We start from the raw sequence: 21,690 nt of genomic DNA, 5'->3' as shown, positions 1-21,690 counted from the left end.
ATGTTTGTGATTTATTGAGATTAGATTAGATAGAACTTTATTAATCCCTCGGGTGGGTTCCTCTGGGAAATTCGATTTCCAAAAAAGCACAGCACCGACAGAAGTTACAGAGTTACAGAATATTATATATATATATATATATATATATACACACACACACACACACACACACACACACACATATATATATATATATATATATATATATATATATATATATATATATATATATATATATATATATATATACAGAGACAATATAAATAAAATATACGAAGGGGATAAATAGAATAAATAGGAATAAAAATACAAGTGAATTGCACATTTCAAGTATTGAGTCTATTGCACCGTTGACTATTTACAAAAGTATTGCACAAAAGGTATTGCACAGTGAGGTGAAGAGGCACTACAGCTTAGTTGTTCCCCCCTCCTTTGTCCTCCTGTTTCCCCTCCCTCTCCCCTCCAGGGAGGAGTTAAACAGTCTGATGGCGTGTGGGACTGTTGATTGTGGAGTTTCTCCTGCTTTGTTGAAAACACTTGCCATTGTGACTTTGTTTTGGGACGCAGCATCAGTTCTGCGCTTCCCCCACATGATGCATGTCTGTCTTTGTGCATAAGGAACTTTCACTGTGATGCACTTTAGTAATGACACTGCAGTGAAACACAATATCTGCCTCACGTCTCACTAAGTGAGTCTGTGCTGATGACTTATCCTTTATGTCTCCATTTTCACTTTTTGTTATGGTTGTGTTAAAACCGTGATTTCCTTTAAGCGATGGTGTCACGTGCACAGTCAGTCCAAACACATTATATACTCCTTGCAAATGCGTTTCAAATGACTTTGCGCACGGGAATGTTTTAGGCCTCTTATCGAAGCAAAGCGAGCTGAGAAAACATGATCTGATCCAAACTATAAAACCTGACAGCCACTTAAAAGTTTTCTGTCCTCTCCCGGCATCTGCATTTCATAAACAGTGACATTCAGAAGGAGGCAAAGTTCAGACTGAACCCAAATGAGCGTGGCTTTTCCACAAATGTGATATTGTAACACATTAAGAAGGTTTTAGTCAACCAGAGCTGGGAACTGGTGGCAGACTGATTTTAGGCTTTTAGTTTTTAAGCATCATTCAGGCTAAAAACTAGAAGTAAAGATAAATCCACCAACAGTAAAAGCTTTTTTTAACTAAAGGGTTAAAATGTGGAATGGTTAAAAAGAAAATACTGATGGCAGAACATCAACTCAGTTCCATTTGCTTTTAGTAAATGAAAGCTGAGTAAAGGCTGCCCAGTATCTTTAGACCGATGTTAATGGTTGTCATAGTGATGGAGGCTTTTTAAAGTTTTTATATTTAGGATTACCTTGGATCTCTTGAATTATGAGGCTTGGGAGCCTATCAAAGACAAAAGCTGAATCACCTCCCAACAAAGTATTAATATTATTATTCCTCAAAGGAGTGAGTAACAGTGCATACTGCTCGACGACACAGTCAGCATCAGTGTAGCACAACTAACCGTACCCATCTGAAGCTGTCTCACAAAATTGAACCCATTAATTTCTGTTCATGAACATTAATTTTTCTTCTTTTTTCTCTGCTGTTCATTTTGCCCCATTATTTTTTCATTGACCTGAACATGATTTTCACACCTTTCTTATATTTATTTATCTGTGTCCATGTAGATAAAGTGAAGATTTCTAATGTCTGCAGGTGGGCAAAGCAGGACACATGATTTACGCGTCACTTTTAAAGCACATGTGAGTCTGGCTCTAAGTTCTACTGGAACTTCAACATTATGCACTCCACACTGTATATAAATGCCACTTGTTTTGCACATATTCAACTCTGTATATTTTATATATTTTATTATTATTATTATTATTATTATTATTATTATTATTATTATTATTATTTTTTTTTTTTTTTTTTTTTTACTATTTAATTTGTAAAAATGTGTATACACACACACACACACACACACACACACACACACACACACACACACACACACACACACACACACACACACACACACACACGTAGGAAAATATTTAGTATACACATCCAGAAATGCATACACTATTATATATTGTACATATATTTATTAGTTTCAGGTTGGCCATTCTTGTATTTTGCTCGTTTGTGTTGTTGTGTTTGCACATCTCTGTTGCTTGTGGGGCTCGCACACAAGAATTTCACTCGCATGTGCTGTGCCAGTGTGCCTGCACATGTGATGTGACAATAAAAAGTGATTTGATTTGATTTGATTTTGATTTGAAGTTAATGAGCAGAAATGTTGAACCCTAGTAGGAAGACGTTTGCATGCTTGGACCAACAGGTAGGAAGCTTGTGGCTGTTCCAAAGTCGAGGCTTAAAGCTAATGATGTGGAACAGCATTTCCTGATGAGCTCAGGCTCTCTTGATTTCATGTGAGGTTGTTTTCGTCTAATCTCTTTAGTCTGTTTCATTCTGTCTTTTATTTGGTTGTAATAAGGCAGAGTATCAAAGTGCTGGTTTCATAGTCTGACCATCAGAGCAGCACGTGTAGCAGAGGAGCATCATAGCTGAGCAGATGATGGGGTGGTGTTTTCAAGATGAGCTCCTAGGGCAGTGGTTCTCAAACGTTTCACAATGAGCACCACCTCATAAAATATGTCTCTTAGAGTACCACCCTTATAACTGACATTAAAGTACAGTAGTATAGGCCTATTTAACACCACATACAGTTTACACGAGACAATTTTATTTCTTATATGAATGTTATTTATTTTCACTGTCATAAACAGGATGTGGCGAGTGATAATAACAACTGTACTGCATTAAAACATTCACAGCAGGTGGGATATCCAATCTTTAAGTGATGACGTATGAACCCTGTTTCTGGGTCCAAACTACTCTGCGTTTATTAAGGCTGTTGTGTTTTTAACATGTTTTAATGCTTTATATCTTCTATTTAATCTGAACAAGCCCCTAAAAACAGTCAGTGATCACTGTCGGCCTCTCTTGGTTTATATTAGCATTCATCCTCCAGCTACACTGTGCTTATATTATGCTAACCATAGCTGTGTAGCTAGCAACCATGTAGCACATTATTATATACCAGCTAGTCCAACTTCAGTAACCCTACAAACATCACTGCGGTTTAGTTTCCTGTCTTCATTTATGTTGGAAGTGATAGCAGAGCTGGATGTTTTAATTTTTCAGAAATCCCTAAATCAGAACACGCTATATTATTTAATCTTAATTTTTTTTGGAGACTTCCTGCATACCATTAGAGGGAGCCCACGTACCACCAGTGGTGCGCGTACCACAGTTTGAGAACCACTGTTCTAGGGTAATAAACAGCAACTACCAAAATTGTTGTCGACCCCAAAAGATCCCACATAAGACACACTCGAGTTTAAATCACAGTGATTTCAATCTGTAGTGGGCACTATTAACCAGCCAGTTGTCACTTGAACATTCAGATTAATATAAAAATCGGAGACATTCCTGGTTTGTTTTAAAACATAAGTAAATGAGCTGTATCTTTTATAGCAATGTGAGAGTTCCTAAAACGTTCACAGAGTGGGTTGTTCCCCCCACTTTCCATTATGTCCACCGTATGCTGTTATTCTAGCATCACTTTCCAGTTTCCAGTAACCACATGATTCATATCCAACATCATGCTTTTAAAGACTTGTCAGAAATAATTACTGTCATGGAATTAAACATTAAACAAATCCATGCAACTGAATCTCAGCAGAGGAAGCTTTAGACTTCACTGACAGGGAACGCAATCTTTTGAACACATTAACACACACAGCTGTGCAGCTCACTCCCACTATAATTATATACTGGACAGTAATAGCAGATAAATCTGCATACTGCAAGAGATGTGGATGTTTTTGCAAGGCAACTATGCGTTTCCCAACTGATGGTGTGACCACAAGGGGGCGATGTGTAACATATAACCAAGTGCTGCTTGCTGCTTAATTAATGCCAGCGTGTGGTCCAGAAAGAGTGAAGGCAGGACTGTGGTAGTGACTCGCAGACAAAACAAGCATTAAATCCACGACTGCATTACCTGTTTATTGATCCGGGAAAGAAAAGGAACACATTCATATGAGAACAGAGTGGATTATTGTACTCATTAAATAATGAGTGGGGTGCAGCATCAGCAGAAGGCAAATTACAACTGAAAACATGGTCTGTGTTTAAACTCGGATGGTACAGAATACATATTTTATGGTAAAGAAAGGAATTAATGAGCCTGCTGATGGTTGGGAGAAGATGAAATGATGCAGATTCACACTATCACATGGACAACTGGCCATTTATTCACTTTGTTTGGTAATATTGTAGAATAAACTAAGGATGTGAAGCTACACAGCTGTAACAGCTACACAATATAAAAGAGAGAGTGTTCATTGGTTGGGATTATGTTATCTGGCTCAGGGCAAATCTCTTTTTGATCAGTCGGTCAGAAATCTAGGCCTTTGTCAGATCGGGTGGGGGAACCTGCACAAAAACAGGCTGCTTATATCAGCGTGGACACGAGAGGAGAGACAATAAGGAGACGAGGAAAGGAAGGGAAGGGCAGAGGGGAGGAAATACTGAGTCAGGGAATGGAGAGACGAGGTGTTTCACACGGCAGTTTTGGGCGTCACCAGCTGCCACTCATTCTATAAGCAGTCTGTCACTGCTGCTGGTCGCTGGGCTGATGGGGGCAAAGTGCCTTGCTCAGTGGTCCTGCAGTCTGTGATTTCAGTTCACCTGGAAGGGGTTTGATCTTGAGATCCTCATTGTGTGATATTCTCTTGTCTTTCCAGACCTCTGCAATGCTGCCCTTTCAAGCTTGGTTTTAGTAAATACAAATGAAGTATGATACCTTCACACTTCCCGCTATGTAAAAATATTCATTTAACTTCAGTAGATTCAGTAGACCTTTCTTTAGGGTTACGGTTCATTTGATTGGACCTGGGCATTAACAGCTAATAGGTTAACTGTAGAAAAGGTTGTATTTATTGTTTATGTCCTAGAAATGAGAAAGCCTGGGGTAGGGAAACCACAGCTGAGGTGTAATGTTAACAAGACTCCCTCATCCCTGTTTCTCTGACAACAAAGATTAGTGGCAATCAGCAATTTTACAACAGAATACCTGCATGAATATTCTGTCAGTGGTTTGATGCAACATTTTATACACAGCTAAACACACGCTACATGTCTGCGAAGCTTCTCAAAGGCACATTTTCAGATTGATATTCATGTAATCAGATTCATTTCAGTTTCATGTTTCCTACTCTGCTGAGAATTAATTGAAACGATACTGGGCTGAACCTTGATGTGGACTGGCAAGCTGTCCAGAGATTACCCTGTCTCCCACCCTGCATGAGCCAAGATGGGTTCCAACACCACCAAAATTGCTGTAAAAGCTGAGTTCAGTTGTACATTTGCAGCACGTCCCATGAATCAAACTGCAGTAGCAGAAACTTGATGGGCTCGGTGAAGGTTTGAGTTAGCTTTGATGTTCTTAATCAGTTCAGTAGCTGAACTTTCAAAGAGAAAAGTTGGTGGATGACAAATGAAATCCCATATGCAGAAATTATTCCCTAAAAACTGCGACGAGCGCTACACTTTTCTTTCTTTAACAGCTGCATTGTAAACATGAGGCAACTTGATGAGGTGAAGCAAAATTCATTTTGGAGGAAACTCTTTGGTAGATTCCTCTGCCAGTGTAGCATGCATCTTAACTCTGTGCAAATATGCTTTTGGCTGCTGTTTGATTCCAGGAGAATCATTCACATGAATAGCAATGAGATACTCTGGATGTACTCTGCATTCAGGAAGAGGATACCCCCTGCCATTCATATGCACACAACAGCGTCTCATACAAGGCCTCATCGGCAGTCTCGCACACAGAACCATTTACCAAAACAGCTACTGCATACATATGCACTTATACATCTCTAGATGGGCACAATAGCAGAGGGGGGGTCTCTCGTCAAAATGTGCATGTTAATATAACCTCAAGCCTCCGTGCATGCAGTGAGAAAATTTAAATGCTGTGCAAAGTGAGATTCAAGGCTGAGAGGAGTGTTGTGGGGAAAAAAAATTTTTTTGTGACTAGTCAAAATCTGGGCAGCACGGTGGCACGGTGGTTAGCACTGTTGCCGCACAGCAAGAAGGTCCTGAGTTCAATTCCAACATCAGGCCGGGGTCTTTCTGTGTGGAGTTTGCATGTTCTCCCCGTGTTTGCGTGGGTTCCCTCCGGGTACTCCGGCTTCCTCCCACCGTCCAAAGACATGCAGCTTGAGGGGATAGGTTAATTGGAAAATCCAAATTGCCATTGTGTGAATGTGCGAGTGAATGTGAGTGCGAATGGTTGTCTGTCCCTGTGTGTTGGCCCTGCGACAGACTGCCGACCTGTCCAGGGTGTACCCCGCCTCTCGCCCTATGACAGCTGGGATAGGCTCCAGCGCCCCCCGCGACCCTGAAAAGGATAAGCGGAAGCGAATGGATGGATAGTCAAAATCTGCAAACAGATATGACACTAAAACCATGAACATGCAAGAGTGTGTGAGTGTTTGAGGTTTATTTGCTCTAATGAGCACAAGCCCAATAGTACAAGCTTCGATAAACTGTCTTTCTACTCAGCAGTTAAGCTTTTTTGGCTCTGGATAACTCCGAGGTGTGTATGTAAGATACTGTTACACAAGCGGCAAGAAAATGCCTTGAAAATTGGTGCAAGGAACTCATGAAAGAAGCAGAATGTAGCAAAGAGGCCTGTACTATGAAGCAGAATTTCAGATTAGAGATCAACAGGTATGAAATCACCTTCTAGTGACCAATCAGCTCTCCAGAAAATAGTGTCACTATTCCTGGAAGATTGCTCAGACATCTGTGCACAGCTGGACTTTATATCAAACTTAAATTAAGCATACTGTTGAATTCTGATTTTGAATTTATTCTATACTCTCAGACTGTTCAACACCACTGAGTTTGCAGCTGGGAACATAAAAACTAAAATGGTCTGTAAACATTAATTTAATTAAATACTTGTTTATAACCCATTAGTGTCTTAATGATGGAGTTGTGATATCCATGAATCTGTTCACTTACACAGTCGGCTTTCCTTCCTCCCCTCTCTCAGATAGGCTGTACTTCATTAGTACAGTGGTTCTTTTTCAGTCTTACTGATCAGAGCACTTAAACTGCACATTAAATTTACAGTGCTTTTCCTCTCACATGCACTCATACGGCTGCGTCATCGGCTGCTGCTGGGTTGCTTTCAGTCTGCATTATGTGTTTAACCTCCTCATATTTTTCCCATAGTTTCATCTTCCTTCAAAAAATCAGCCACATTCTTACCACTGCATTTAGCAATAACTGTGATTGGGTGGCTGCTGCCACCTCTTTCATGTAAACGTGCAGGGGAAGCTGTGGGTTAACGCAGCGAGTTGATAGGCTGGAATGCAATCATAGTAAAGAGCCCAGGTGTTTTATGTGGGCGGGGGAACATAAGAAAAAACAGCATAATTTACAAGATGGTTACTGTATTTGGTTTGACTTGAAACGATCGATTTGAGCCCATAAAGCCATCAGTGTTTACTGAGGTCACAAAACAAGGAAGCCGAGGGGCGTATAGATTAATATGCAAAATATGGTGTAATGTGACCAAAGCATTGCAGCTCTAGAGCGCAGACCGCTGTTACCTTGACATCAGACTTAGCTAATTTGACAGTGAAGCGTTTTTTTTGTTTGTTTTGTTTTTGTTTTTTTTTATCTTTCTTTCTCAAGCAGTAGTGTTGTTGGTTTCAGCTGACAGATGCCCTCCTCACCCTGACTATGCCTTCATGCCAAGCACATGGACACAGCTCTCACTGTGGTTATACAAGGTGATGGTCTAGCAGCAGGCCTGGAGCCCCATGCTCCCATAATACACCCCGCAGCTGGAAGCTGGTCGTGAGTCTTCTCCAAGTCTACAAGACACACGTGATAGACGGACTACCCATAAAGCCCACAAAACTGCAACCCCCCCACACTCGCCACCTGATCTCACTCCAGCTGATAGTTGACAGTTGGCAATCCAGCAAAAACCTCAGAAGATGGATGAGACATCTCAAGCTAAAATGTCAGAACCAGAACGTCGCACTGTGCTTGTGATCAGACGGAGAGAACGCAAGGCGATTTTCCCCGTCTTGTCCTTCTGTTTTCATTTTCCTCTCCGTCCCGCCTCTTCACCTCGTCCCTCTGCTTTCATCAAAAAGACATTCAATCATAGGTGCCGCGTCTCTCTCTTCTATGCAGCGTAATATTTCTCTAAAGGTCACGGCAATCATCTGCAGGAGTAAAACAAAAAGGGAAAAGTGTCAGGTATTGGAAACCAAGAATAAACCCCGTTTCATTTGTTTCAGCCTCGGAATAATCGGATTTTCTTTGTCTGACTGTCTCATATTTGTATAATGACTAAATGTAGAGCTCAGTTTTTTTCTGTTCATTAGACTAAGTCTGCCTCAAGAAGCAGAATCAGAATACAGTTGATTTTTCACATGGGATTATTATTTTTAGACTCGTTTGTTGTATTTTCAGTTTAACTACTTGGTTAGATTTAGGAAGAAAACATAGTTTATGTATGTCTCAGTTTAACTTTTTTGTGATTTGTGTGTCCACAACAGAGGACATAAATGAGTAGGCTGGGTCTCAGGGGGATATCTGCAGGGGTATCGTTTAGCCACCTTTACCCTTCTCACTCACCAATCGCCTCTCTAACCACGCTCTCACACCTTCTCTCTCAAATGTCCCCACAATCTCCAGACGGTGTAGCTTGTAAAACAAAAGCCAGCTCCTTCTCTGGAAGGTTTACTGCTGCTTCCTGGTTTCAGTCTTTCTGGATCAAACGATGTCTTTGTTGGTTAGAAGGTGCGTGTGTGCCTGTGTGAGCGTGGGCTTTTTGTGGCTCTGGGTATGAAACAATAAGTTCTTACATCAAATCATCTGAGGTTTGATTGTGAGAGGTTGGTTTTGTGTATTTAAGGAAAAGTGAGACTCTATATCAAACAATATCTTTGCTGCAGCAGAGAAAAGGCTTTCTGTGTGCATGTGGGTAGTGGTGTTTATGGAAGTCTGACTGTGTGTGTTTCACATAAAAAAATCTCAATCTCTAGATCAAATAATGTCTGTCAGTGTTCACAGTGCGTGTATGTGTGCGCTTGTGTGTGTTTGAGGGGCGTGCGTGCGTGTGTGTGTTTCTCTGCATGTGGGAATTCATTATCGTGCTCCTGAGTTTTTTCCTTTGTAAATAACTCCTTTGGGAGCTTCATGTCGAGCCTTTTAAACACTCATTAGGATTCCTTGTTCTGTCGTCCCCTCTGTGAGAAACTCTATGTTCACTTTTAAATACCACTAATGGCTACATTTGTCTTAATGCCTGCAGTTTAAATGCACTCATTTACATTTTGCACTTGCAGCATTTAGCCGACAGCCGGGAGGGAATAAACCCAGTTGCCTTCTCGAGTCTTTTTTTTAAAGCTTTGTTCGCTTTTTAAGCTTTCTTGTCGGGATCATGAGTCTAACTGTAATATTACTGGCACTCTGCTAGTGGTCACTAGAATGAGTGAAAGCTGATGCCAGCGCCTGAAGGGCAACAGTATGAATACCATACATGCAGAAACAGTGTTTCAAAGTGTATCGAATATCAGTGGGAGAAGTTTGTTTTTATTAAATGAATGCACATCACTGATAAGTAAGAATTGTGATATGCAACAAAAATCTGAAATTGAAACATTGATGCCAAATGTGAAGTTGGCTGATTTTGCAAACTTCTTTTACACCTTTCAAGGTGTAAACCATCCAGATTACTTGCTTTAAATACAAAGTCAGCCATTACTGGATAAAAGCTTAAATTCTTGTAAATATGCAGGATGTTTTTGCTTTTTTTTTTTTTTTTTTTTTTTTTACATCCCTTATTATCTCACTGTTTCTAATATTGGTGTTCGGTGTGTTAAATGATGCACAATATTTATGGAACCTGTGTTGTGTTTAACTCTGGATGCCAAGACGAGATAAAAACTTGTTTTTATGCACGTGTGGGCAGGGCCTCAGTCTCATAGCAAACCAGTTCTTTTCATGTGGTTTTGGAAATTTACTCCTACAACTTCAATGTTGGCATTATGGATGGGCCTTCTTAGCTTAGTTGGGCTGATGTACATTAAAGTCATAGCAATGAAAAACTTTAATTTCCACATTGCGTCATTCCAAGTTATTACTGCTGCCCAGCTTGCTGTTTGGTTAATAGTAGCTTAGTGCATCTGCAGCAATCACAGAAGCATGACTGAAGAGGACACTGGTTTGTGTTTGGGCCAGCGCAAGTCCGACTTTGGGAATCACCTTCATGTATTTTTGAAACTGAAAGGAGATCATTCATCAGCATTCATGGCTGTGTATTGTGTGGGTGCATAAAACCCAATGGGTTCTCATGGTGCTGAAACATGAAGTGAACAGAGAAATTACATGTATTAATTCTGTTTGCGGTATAAATAATACTTTATTTATTAATATAAGTGCAAAGGGCCATAAAAAATATGACCTAGGGCCATGATTGGCCCCTGGGCCAGACTTTGGACATGCCTGGTGTCATGAATGTGGATCTGTTTTGTGTTGTCCTTTGCTTCTGTGTAAAATATTGAAAAGGCTTTCAGGTATTTTAAATCAAAAAAGGCAAATACTGTACGCAGAAACACAATTTACTTTTTAATTTTATTGTTAAACCATTTTAGCTTTGTTAAAGTCTGCATATGGCAAACTAAATAGAAGAACATGCTGTGGTTTAGTGATATAAAACAATATTTTGTTTGATCCTTTCTTGAGATTCATCATCATATTTTTGTCTCATCCCCTCCCTGCAGTGTCGAAGCCAGCCCCATCTTGGAATGAGGCCTTCCTCCAAACAGCGGGTAGGTAAACACATGAAACGCTTAAATCACTTATTGTTTGTGGTTTGTTTCTCCATGTTCCTCATGCTGTGGGAATAGGGAGTGCACACACACACAGAGCTGACTGTACAAAACATGCCACCGAGTTGGCTCAGCCAACACAAAACAACACGTGCTGATAACTTTGCTGTAAACATCACATGATAAAAACCATCCGAGCACGTACAGATTTACATGGAGCAGTGTTGTATTTTACTACAATCATATCTGTTCTATCAAAAGCATTATGAAAATTTCCCAAAAAATGTTAACATCACAAAGTGTAATTTATTTGGACTGCAGCTCTGTGGGGAAGTGCTCCAGATGAAACCCAAAGTTTGCTCTTGATATTTAAAAGTTCTTTGATGACTTCTGTGGTTAATGGAGACTCTGTTAACTGCCAGATATCTTTGAAGATGGTGTAACACACACTTACACACATGCATAGTGTGTCTTTGCGGGAGTGAACACCGATGGCCTCTGCTTTGATCTTTCTTCTCTGTTTGACTGCAGCCCACCCCTCCTTTTTCCATCTTATTATTCTCCATATCATCCTCTCTTTATCTCTTCTATCAACGTTAAATTCAGAAACCTTTAATTAGCACAAATGAGTCTTTTTCATTTCTGTTACATCTGTACAAATCAGCGTGTACTGTTTAACCAGACAAATTAGTCATGTGATTCGTACAGCATGTAAATAACAATCTAGCCACTTGAGCACATTAATGGCCTAATTCTCTCCTTCATTCTTCTTCGTGTGCTTCCCAGTTAATCACAAGCTGTCTGAGAATGCCGCCAAACACATCTTTCATCTCGCACTCTCTCCTAATTCCCTTTGTCAGTCTAGTGAGTATGAAACAAACCTGAATGAGTCTGTAATCTGGTGGTTTGTGTTTCACCGTGTGCCCCCGTGAGGTGACTGGGCATTCAGGGCTTTGTTGGTTTCACTTGCAGTTACCTCATCCAGGATCAAAGCAGAAGAAAGACATTGTGCATCGATCATTTGAGAAGTATGAAGTCAGCACTCTGATTTATTTTTATTCGGCCAGAAACTGAAAAGTCTCTGGAGTGGCTGTGACATATTATTCTTTTATGGTGGCTTTTTTACGTCCAAGAATGATTGTGAGTACACGCGCAGATGACAGCCCAGTGACAACCTACATCCACTGCTTAAGATTGTCACGCCATTTGCAGAAAAAGTGGTTAATCATACTTTAATAACAATTTTGACAGAAGTCATACTTGCATGAGCAGAACATCCACATGGAATAATTAAATCCCTGTTAAGAAAGTTGCCGTTCATAATGCACATTGGTTTGGGTTTTTAAGTTTTCTCAGATTTTTAGTAAAAATTACCTCTTTTTTTTCTTCTCCAAAATAAGTAAAAATAGAAGACTACTGCACTGTCATGTCTGTATGCCAAAAAGCTCAAGCTTAGCAAATAAAAAAGGGTATAATGCACCACTACATATACATGTGTGCAGAGCTTGCACATTTATCATGTTCCAGCATGAGTTTCCACCAGAGTACTGTGAAATATTCAAGCACATGCATGGTAGGCTTGTTGGTATTTCTAAATTGACAGAGAGTGTAAACTAGATAAAACGCTTAAAGTCCACCTAAAGCAGAGGTCCCTAACCGGTACCGGTCAGTGAGTCGTTTGGTACCGGGCTGCGAGAGTTGAGGCTCGGGTGTGAAACTTATGGTTTTCAGGGTTTTTATAGTTAACTCTGTTTCCCTGGGTGTTTTCCCGTGTTGTGGTCATGTGTCTTATTTTGAAAGAAATATTTACGCGTTACCATAGCGACCAGAGAGCATTAAGGGACAGAGAGGAGGATGTTACTCTCAGTGTTGTTGGCGCATTTCAGGAGGACGCTGCTAATTAAGTTACACAGTGAATTCACATTAATTATGATATTTACAAAATACCACCCTTTTTGTCTTGGTCGTATCATTTTCTTTGGTTGTATTTATCCGCGACACCTTTTGCAGACTCTCCCATTGGTTGATCTTTATCTATAAATCTCTGCTTGGGCTGGTTCCATCTTATTTATGTGTTTATATGTGTAAAAACCACAACCAATACAGCCTTTGTTCTCACAATATCATACAATTGATTGTCCCAAAAATCAGAACAGAATTGGGGAAAAAGGCTTTTAAATACGCTGCCCCTGCTTCCTGGAATAATCTGCAGAAGGAACTGAAATGATCAGAATTGGTTACCTTGGGAGAGTTTAAGTCTGTCTTAAAGGAACGAGAGAACAACTCTTTTACTCAGTGTGATTGTTTTTAATGTACTCTTAATTTGATCTGTTATTGTATATTTTACACATGTTGGTATGGGATGTTGTATTTGTTTTAAATGTTATATACTTATGTGGTATGTGGCTTTTGTTGCCATGATGCCAGGTCTCTCTTGGAAATGAGATTTTTACCTGGATAAATAAAGGACTAATAAAGGCCGGTCTGTGAAAATATGTCTGACATTAAACCGGTCCGTGGCACAAAAGTGCAGTGCAGTGTTTCACAGAAATGTGAAGGAACATGTTGTGAAATTGTGGAAAGTTTCTTGTACATGAACACGAATATATTTCTAGATCTTGCAAGAAATAGTTTTAAGCTAGGCTTTCATACCACCTGTCAAATAAAAAAGGAAGTGCAGATCAAAGAAGGCAAAGTTTTGACGTTATACTGTATGCGTGAAATTGAAGTGAATTGGCATATGAATATATATGTAAGGAATGTTTTACTGCAGGCCTTAGGTTTAAGGTTTAAGCAGTGATTTTATGGACTTGGACGCAGGCATCAGAAGCCACAAGTAGTTATTCAAGTTGTAGTTCTTTGAAATCCACCTGAAGGGAACACGTGTAGGTGGTGCATTGTGAAGTATCTGTGGATGAGTCTGCTCTGGCACATTCATCTGCTCAGTGTTATACTCACAGTTTGATAATCAAATTCACATTACTTGGATCCAAGTGGATCCAACACTGGTAAAGTAATATGCACAACAAATGAAAGTGAAAACGAAACCCCCCCATAAAAGTAATTAAAGGTGTTGTTAGTAGCCCACAGGAAATCGTTTCATTTAGGAGTTTATGAACTTAAACATGACTTGCAGATATTAACAAGCTCAGACCTGCTGTGACACTTTGGTACGCTTTGGAGGGGAAATGGGGAGGAGGTGTGACATTTCAGCTCTTACACAACGTTTAGAACCAGTTTTCAGTACAGATCGGGTTAAAGACTTGGGGCAGTGGGTACAGAACTGCTACTGTTACACTCTGCAGACCAATGACTTCACATGCTTCACAACAAATTTCCCACGTGTGGGACTAATAAAGGTTATCTTATCTTATGCTTAGTAGTAAACACAAACAAATGGAAAAAGGACAAACTTTTATGAACCCACAGAATTTAAGGCAGCAGGGAGAGAGAAAGTATTTCATGGGAAATGACCATTTCACACCAGTTTACTGGGTTCACATCCCAAGACAAGTCCCAGTACAGCCTGCAGTGTTTATCAGTCAGAATCACGTGTAAAGAGTATCAGCTACATTTGCAGTGTTTGAAGCACAAGAGTGCAAACTTTATACAAACTTTATACTTTTTTCAAAAATCATCACGTTTGAGTAGTGTTGTGGAAAATATGCAGAAATATTTTAAGCATCTGTATAGTGGTGTATTTTTGCACTAAGGGAAGAAGGCAAGCTGGCAGAAGCAATGTGATGCAATGTTGTGCTGGGAAACCTTGTATGTTACTTTGACATGATCATGTACACTTTTTCATGGTACTCTGTGATGGCTGTGGCATCTTTCAGAAGGATAATGCAGATTAAGGAAGAGTTTGAGAAGCACAATGACTTTGAGTTGTTGACTTGGTCTCCAAATCCCCCAGATTTCAATCTAATTAAGCATCTGTGGGATGTGCTGGACAAACAAGTCTGATCCGTGGAGGCCGCGCTTTGCAGCTTACAGAACTTTAAGTATCTGTTGCTAACATGTTGGTGCAGATACCACAGCACACCTACAGGGGTCTAGTGCCTCGATGGGTCAGGGCTGCTTTGCAGGAATAGGGGGGCCAACACAATTCCCTGGTCATTTAAATCTGTCATTTAATGACTTTACAGTTAAAAAAACATAAAAAGATTAGCAATCTTTTTGCATGCATTTTATAGTCTCTGCGCTGTGAAGTGCTTTTTTTTTAACCATGTGACTGAGTGCTCGAAATAGGCCTATAGCTCTTTAAGCTAAAGAATTCATCCTGCCATTTCTAACGGTATCAATAAACGCGAGGGACCCAGTTCCATTTGGACCCTGTAATGCTGCTTTCGCTATGTTGCTTTATATCATGAGCCTTGCTGTTCCTTCACTATACGTTCATCTTTGGAAAACACACCCAAGATTACTTTGGTGTCATCAGCATAAAGAAACTCATTCTAGAGCTGCTCGGGGCTTTAAAAAGGTGATACTCTGGCCTTATCCCATCTTTAGCTTCCAGCTACTGCAGATTGGAAGGGAAGCTAGCATAGAGTTGGGTATGAAAAAACATAAATTGGATATGGTTTTAATCTCCCCCAAACCAAACAAAGGTCCCTTCATGTAAGTCGACTTTCCTTTTTGGCTGATGATTGAAAAATTATCTTATATATATGTAGCAGCAAGCTGGCTAACCTAATTTTGCTAATTAGCAAAGTACTGTCTATACTGAGTAGAATGTGTTCTACTCCGAGATGCATTGTCTTTCACATTGCAGGTTATTTAAATTATTAAACCATTATTTGGCTACTTTTATGTTAGGTTTACTTTTTCAGTGTTTTTTGTTTCCTGGAAGTCTGAATTGGGGAGTAACTCCAAAGGACTGACCCGCTTTCTTTCGTAGCTGAAAAAATCTACTTCCTATAGAGGTCTTATTTTACTTTAGCTTCCTCTCATGCCCACAGCGTGCATGCCATCACTGCAATAAAGCTTACAAGATTACTCTCAACTTTAAACACTGTCTATTCATCTTTGGTTTCATTTTATATCATAGACTAAATATTTTTTGTTGCAATTAGGTTTCAGCTGAAAGAACTGATCCTCGGTCTGATTTAAGTTGTAAAAGGCTGAACAACATAACATGAATCAATTCAATTGGTACCAGGGACAGTTTAATTTATTAAGATGTGATTTAAACAACAAAAGATTCAGTGGTGAGTTTTACTTGAGTACTGATGTTGTTGAATCCTTTTCTGGACTTTCCAACATTGGTTTTTCTTTTTAGTTCAATGTTAATGATTTTTATTTTTTTCATGTAGTTCAGCAAAAACAAATCTGATTGAAGTGCAGTGTTTTCACCTGAACGTCATCTGTTGTGTGACTTTAAGTGGATTATGTTTTATTCATCTGTAGAGATTTTGTGATGAATGTTAATGAAAATGTGTGCCTTTTATTTAGATTTAAATTTGCTCTAGTGCACTTGTGTGTGTATATATAGGATTTATAATATATATAATATATAATATTTTTTATTAAAGCCTACATGGCAGTTGAAGCAGTCGATCACAGACCTGTATCAAAATAACACAACAGGCTATATTTATGCAATCGCTCAGCGTCTGTGGCCTGATTCGCTCATGACCTGATTCATGGTGAGTGACAGACTGAGTCACAAGCCCTAAGAAGTCTTTTTAAACTAGGGCAGGGGCAGCTGTCCAGAAGTTACATAAACTTTGACCAACTTTTGTAACAAATCACTCACACGGCAGAAATTAGTTAATGTATCAAGCAACCGAGAACTGAAAATGTGATGACATAAAAAAGATCAGCTGAGATGAGTTCAGCAGCTGCTTTATTGTAGTGCAAGATACCGAGCTTTTTTTGCAGATTTGTTTTTTTAGCGTGTTCACTTGAGCTAATCTGTGCTGGCAGAAGTTGCCTGATCCTTTTTGTGATTGTTGGTGTTACATAAGGTGAAGTTTCTTTGCAGTGAAATGTCCTCCTGTCCAAACACTGAACTACATCTGCTTGGCTTCCAAGCTTATACAACACCTGTCAGAACGCAGCAGCTTCCTTTTATGGACATTTACTTTTTGCAACAGCTGTTAACATTTGACTAATATCACCAGACCTGTTGTCACTGTAGTCTGATCTATTTTCTACAACAACCAGTCGAATATGATAATAAATCAAATGTAAAAAGTATTAGATTTGATTTGTGTACTTGTCAGAGTGATAGACCTAACATAAAACAAAAAAACAACATTGGCATAGAAAACAATGCAAAAAAAGAAAAGAAAAAAGAAATCAGTAAAATAAGCAAAATCATAAAAATAGTTTGCCAAGATGGTAAAAGACATTGACCCATTGGTATACCGCAACATTAGCAAGTGTCTTTGTCTTTAGTCAGAAGTGACTATTCTTAGATTGGAGAATGGTAAACGAACACGTTGTAACAGGTTGTAAACATCTATATTTCATAAATGAAGTTGGGAATTTTAGCGTCTGAGTTAAATGGAAAGTTGGTATTAGAAGAACCGCAGTTTCTGTGGAGGTCTGACAGATGTATTATTTTTAAAATTTCTATCTATCTTTCATGAGTTAGTTTAACAACATTTGACAGGAGAGCAGCAGGAGAATGCAAGTGTACTTTGTGGGACTAATCATTTAGGATGGGCAGTAGAGGTCAGCTGGGTCAAAAGCTCCAGGTCTCTGGTTGATAATAAACATACAAGTCCACATTTAGCAGGTCACTTCTAGTTCAGGCAACCCTGTAATCAAGATAAAAGCTCAGCTTTCCTTTTTCCTTTGGTCTCATCTTCACCTGCTTTGTAGAAGAAGTCACAGGTCAAAGGTAGAAGCACCACTTTGAGGTTTGAGTCTCATAAGCAATTATCTAATGAGTGAGGTGGCAGAACAGGGTTTGATTTTTGTTGGTCTTTGTTGTTTCTTTCTTCCTTTTGTGGTTTGTTTCTCCCATCTTGCTTGCTATCTTCCATCATTCCTCAGCAGAAGCATTAAAACAATCCTGAATGATACTCAGATTTTCACACAGGCTTCTGTTTTGCTTAAATTAAACTTACAGTTGATGTCCTTCTAGAAGACCCCCTCCACACGTGACCACAATCTCTCATTTTACTGTGCAGTCAATTCAGAATTCAATAGTCTGATGTTGTATCCAATTTGTAGGTGTTTTAAATTTGTTTGTACAGGTTAATAAGGAAACGATTGCTTGCATATTAGCATTGCTTCCTCCGCTAACTAACAGGTTAAACTGGCCTTTTATTGATACTTGTTCTGAAAACTTGCCTTTGTTGTAATCCTGTAGATTAACATCTCACTCCAGCGCTCTTCTGCACATCATTACAGATGCTCCGAAACACACATCTGACCACACCCATCGGCAACACCAGATGTGGTCAAAGCTTTTAGCTCTGAAGCGTCCAAGTAAAGATGAGCTAAGTTACCAGGAATTCAGGGCGTCCTGCTAAAACTTTTATTACGACCATCTGAATGAGAGTGAAACAGTGACATGTGATCAAATCACAACTACAACTCACAAGATGAGGAGATATCCACCCTCACCCTGTGACAAAGTAATCTACTAGTATTATGAGTCTGCATTTAAACAGTTAAACAATGCTGGATGATGTTGAAACAGTTAATTTTTTACCCCGTTTTGCTTTGCATTTTTATCCACAGCTGAACTTCGTCTTAATGTTTATGCAGTTTTAATATGATTTTGTAAAGCCATACATTGTTGTTTCCACAGAAACGAGCTTTAATAGACTTGACTTTAATCGGATTTCTCAACATTGAGGCTGTTTAAAAGAAATCTGTGACTATTTTTTAACTGATTCTTTTGAAGAGCGTTCTGTCACGGTCCTGGATCGTTTGACCCAGTGTTTCATTTTATTTTGATATTCGTATTTCATGTTTTGGTTCATTTTGTTGTCTTTAGCTCCTAGGTTGCCTAGTTATAGTTCTTTGTTCATTTAGACTCCTTTGTGTCATCTTCTCCTGTGTTAAAGTTCCCCTTGTTGTTGAGTGTGTCTTATCCGTCATGTTTTATGTCTGCGTGGTTCATGTCGTCAAGTTCGGGTCACGTCTGCGTCCCGTCATGTTTCCTGTTTATTTTGAAAGTCTTACACTCCCCCTGTGGTGTCATTATGATTTGTTTGTGTCAGCTGATCACCTCATGTGTGCATTTTGTCTCTTACTGCTCGTTGTCAGGTCGTCTGCCTATGTAACCCCCATGTTAATCATAGTCAAGGTCACAGTCACAGTTAAAATAATTACGTTTAGTTCATAGTCTAGTCTTGGTTATTGTTGTTGTTTGATTTATTCATGTATCAGCCAAATAAAGGCTCGCCTTGTTTTGAAACTTGGTCTCCCACCGTGTCTGCTCCTGGGTCCACCTCATCATCACACCGGCGCACCCCGCCGTCACACGTTCACTGCTTTCCCCTACATAATTCCTAAAAAGCACACTGGGCTAATGACTGTTTCCACAATCTGTTCTTTCATTTCAATTAGTCTCTGCACCAACCCATAAATGATTCATAGAACCCACCCTTAGCCTGTCTTCATAACTAATAAGGATAAGTGATATGGAGGAACAGCTACAGTGTTACGTTGGCACAACAAAAGATCAGAAAGGTCTGAGATTACAATCGTCACGTTGAGACAAATGTCCTCAGTAGGGCTGGGCCATATCGTACCGTTAAAAAAAATGCCTTTTTGCATTTGCACTGTAAAATTTTTAAATAACTTTAATACAAATACATTGATGTTTTTTGTTTTTTTTGCACTAATAAAGTTGTGGAGTTGTAAAGTATTTTGTCTAGTGTCAATTATATTGTCAGTTATATCGTTATCGCAATTTTCAAATGTATATCATGATAAATATTTTTGGACATATCGCCCTGCTCTAGTCCTCAGCCAAAGCAGGACGCCACCCTCACTGAACTGCTGTCTGAGATTGGGAAATTCTCATGCTAACAAACTCTTCTGTACGCTACCTCATATGGTAAAAGGAGCTATCTTCAGAATTAGTGAAACATGTCTCTCGATCCTCTGGCCTGATAACGCAAACGGCTCCCAACCTCCAGGATTTGATCAGTTAAATCCCTTTTTCGCTAATATGGCTTAAGAGGATTTTCTCTGTACATTATTATAGCATCAAACAAGTCATTTCCTGCAACTAGATCCTTTCCTGTTTTCTAACTCTACATGATATGGTTGAAACTAGCATTTAGTGCTTAAGGTTTCTTGCAAGAGCACATGCAATCAAACATCAAAGTGACCTTTCCCATTGATTTCCTGTTTCTGTGTCACAGGGAAACAGGTTGGCTAATAGGGCTGTGTTATGCAACAGCATGCAGCTGTAGGCTTTTACCCAGAAATCCTGCCAGTGTTCAACTTGAGGAGATTAAGGTTGAGTGAATGCCCACCCTGATAGTAAATGGGCACTGCAGGGCCATTTTTAGTTATTTTCACTTTGATTGAAAAACAAAAAAGGAAGGTTTCAAACTTTGAGTGTTCGTTTCTACCCAGGGCTCTGTGGCATTCTACTTCAGTGTGTTTAAGGCGTACAGGAATACCTATTACAAATGAAATGGTGGCATAATGTGTTTTTTTTCTAGCACGGGGTTTTCTTTATTTGTAAAATTCACATTTTTGGATGCAAATTACAAGAGAGCTCAATCAGCAGACTGTAAAATCACTCGTGTTTTCTCTCCATAATTCCTCAATGTAAACAGAAAGGAAATATTTATCTATTGTCTCATCTCGTTGCGTGTGAATGCCAGGACAAACACGGTTAATTATATCCTTGGCTAGGAGAGCTCGCCTGTTCCTTGTAATCCACATGTTTTTGTGTGTGTGTGTGTGTGTGTGTGTGTGTGTGTGTGTGTGTGGATTATAACTGCTTGAAGGAACACCCTGAGTTGTGGCTCTCCTTGTTCAGCATCGGGTCATCATCTGACTTGCAAAGGAAAGCACTTTATTCTGCTCTGTTGGCTCTTTCTGTATTTAAAGCTGCGGGTTTAATTAGCCCGTACGTGCCGCCCACATTCAGATCCACATTAAACGCAGATGACTACCATTACTCTCAACAAAGGCACCTGTCCCACTATAATAAATTTTGATTTTTTATTAGCATCATTATTTTCCCCCGTGTCCTCAGTTTGCTCCGGCTACGATACCTGCAGCTCAGCAGGTTTGAGCTCACGCTGCTTTGTGCCAAGGATTTATTTGTTTTACCTTGTTCCCTCAGTTGTGTCGGGCAGATGTGTTTGAGACTACAAAGACCGTTATTTAGAAGGCTAATATGACTTATAGTGTTGAAGAAGACCAGTCACTACAAAGTGTTCCCATTGTGGATTAAAGACTTAATAATAATAATAATATTTCATTAATAAACTGAGCTACAAGACCAGGAGTAGCATAAACACAAAGTTTATTCAAAAAGTTCCCATGAAAGTGAAAAAACAAACATAATTCTCTTTCTTTTTTCCAGCCAAGCTTTTTTGGGACATTATCTAAGGAGAGAGCAGTGCTGGACAACAGACTGGTAAGTCACCTTTATATCATCTTCAAGCAGCTAAATGATGATGCCTGCAAAGGAGGGTGTGTGTGTGTGTGTGTGTGGGTGTGGGTGTTTTCTTTAAACTGAAAATTCCTGATTTAAAAAATTCCCAAAAAGCAGCAGCAGATGTCTGAGTGTGTGTGTGCATACGTGTGCCTGTGTGTGCCTTGTTTAAAAC

The 21,690-nt window shown here is 39.4% G+C and overlaps 1 protein-coding gene across 1 annotated transcript in view; it reads left to right on the top strand.

Annotated features, from left to right (window-relative positions):
• rasgef1ba (RasGEF domain family, member 1Ba) overlaps window positions 1-21,690 on the top strand; it is a 131,623-nt gene that overhangs the window by 16,582 nt on the left and 93,351 nt on the right. Inside the window, exons 2-3 of the mRNA XM_004555672.6 lie at window positions 10,883-10,930; window positions 21,444-21,497. Coding sequence (XP_004555729.1) covers window positions 10,883-10,930; window positions 21,444-21,497 — 102 coding nt within the window. The remainder of the gene's footprint in view (window positions 1-10,882; window positions 10,931-21,443; window positions 21,498-21,690) is intronic.

Source organism: Maylandia zebra, linkage group LG12 (genome assembly GCF_041146795.1).
Source record: "Maylandia zebra isolate NMK-2024a linkage group LG12, Mzebra_GT3a, whole genome shotgun sequence".
NCBI classification, from domain to species: domain Eukaryota; kingdom Metazoa; phylum Chordata; class Actinopteri; order Cichliformes; family Cichlidae; genus Maylandia; species Maylandia zebra.
The sequence above is the reverse complement of the archived record's forward strand: the minus strand, read 5'-3'. Positions and strand labels throughout refer to the sequence as shown.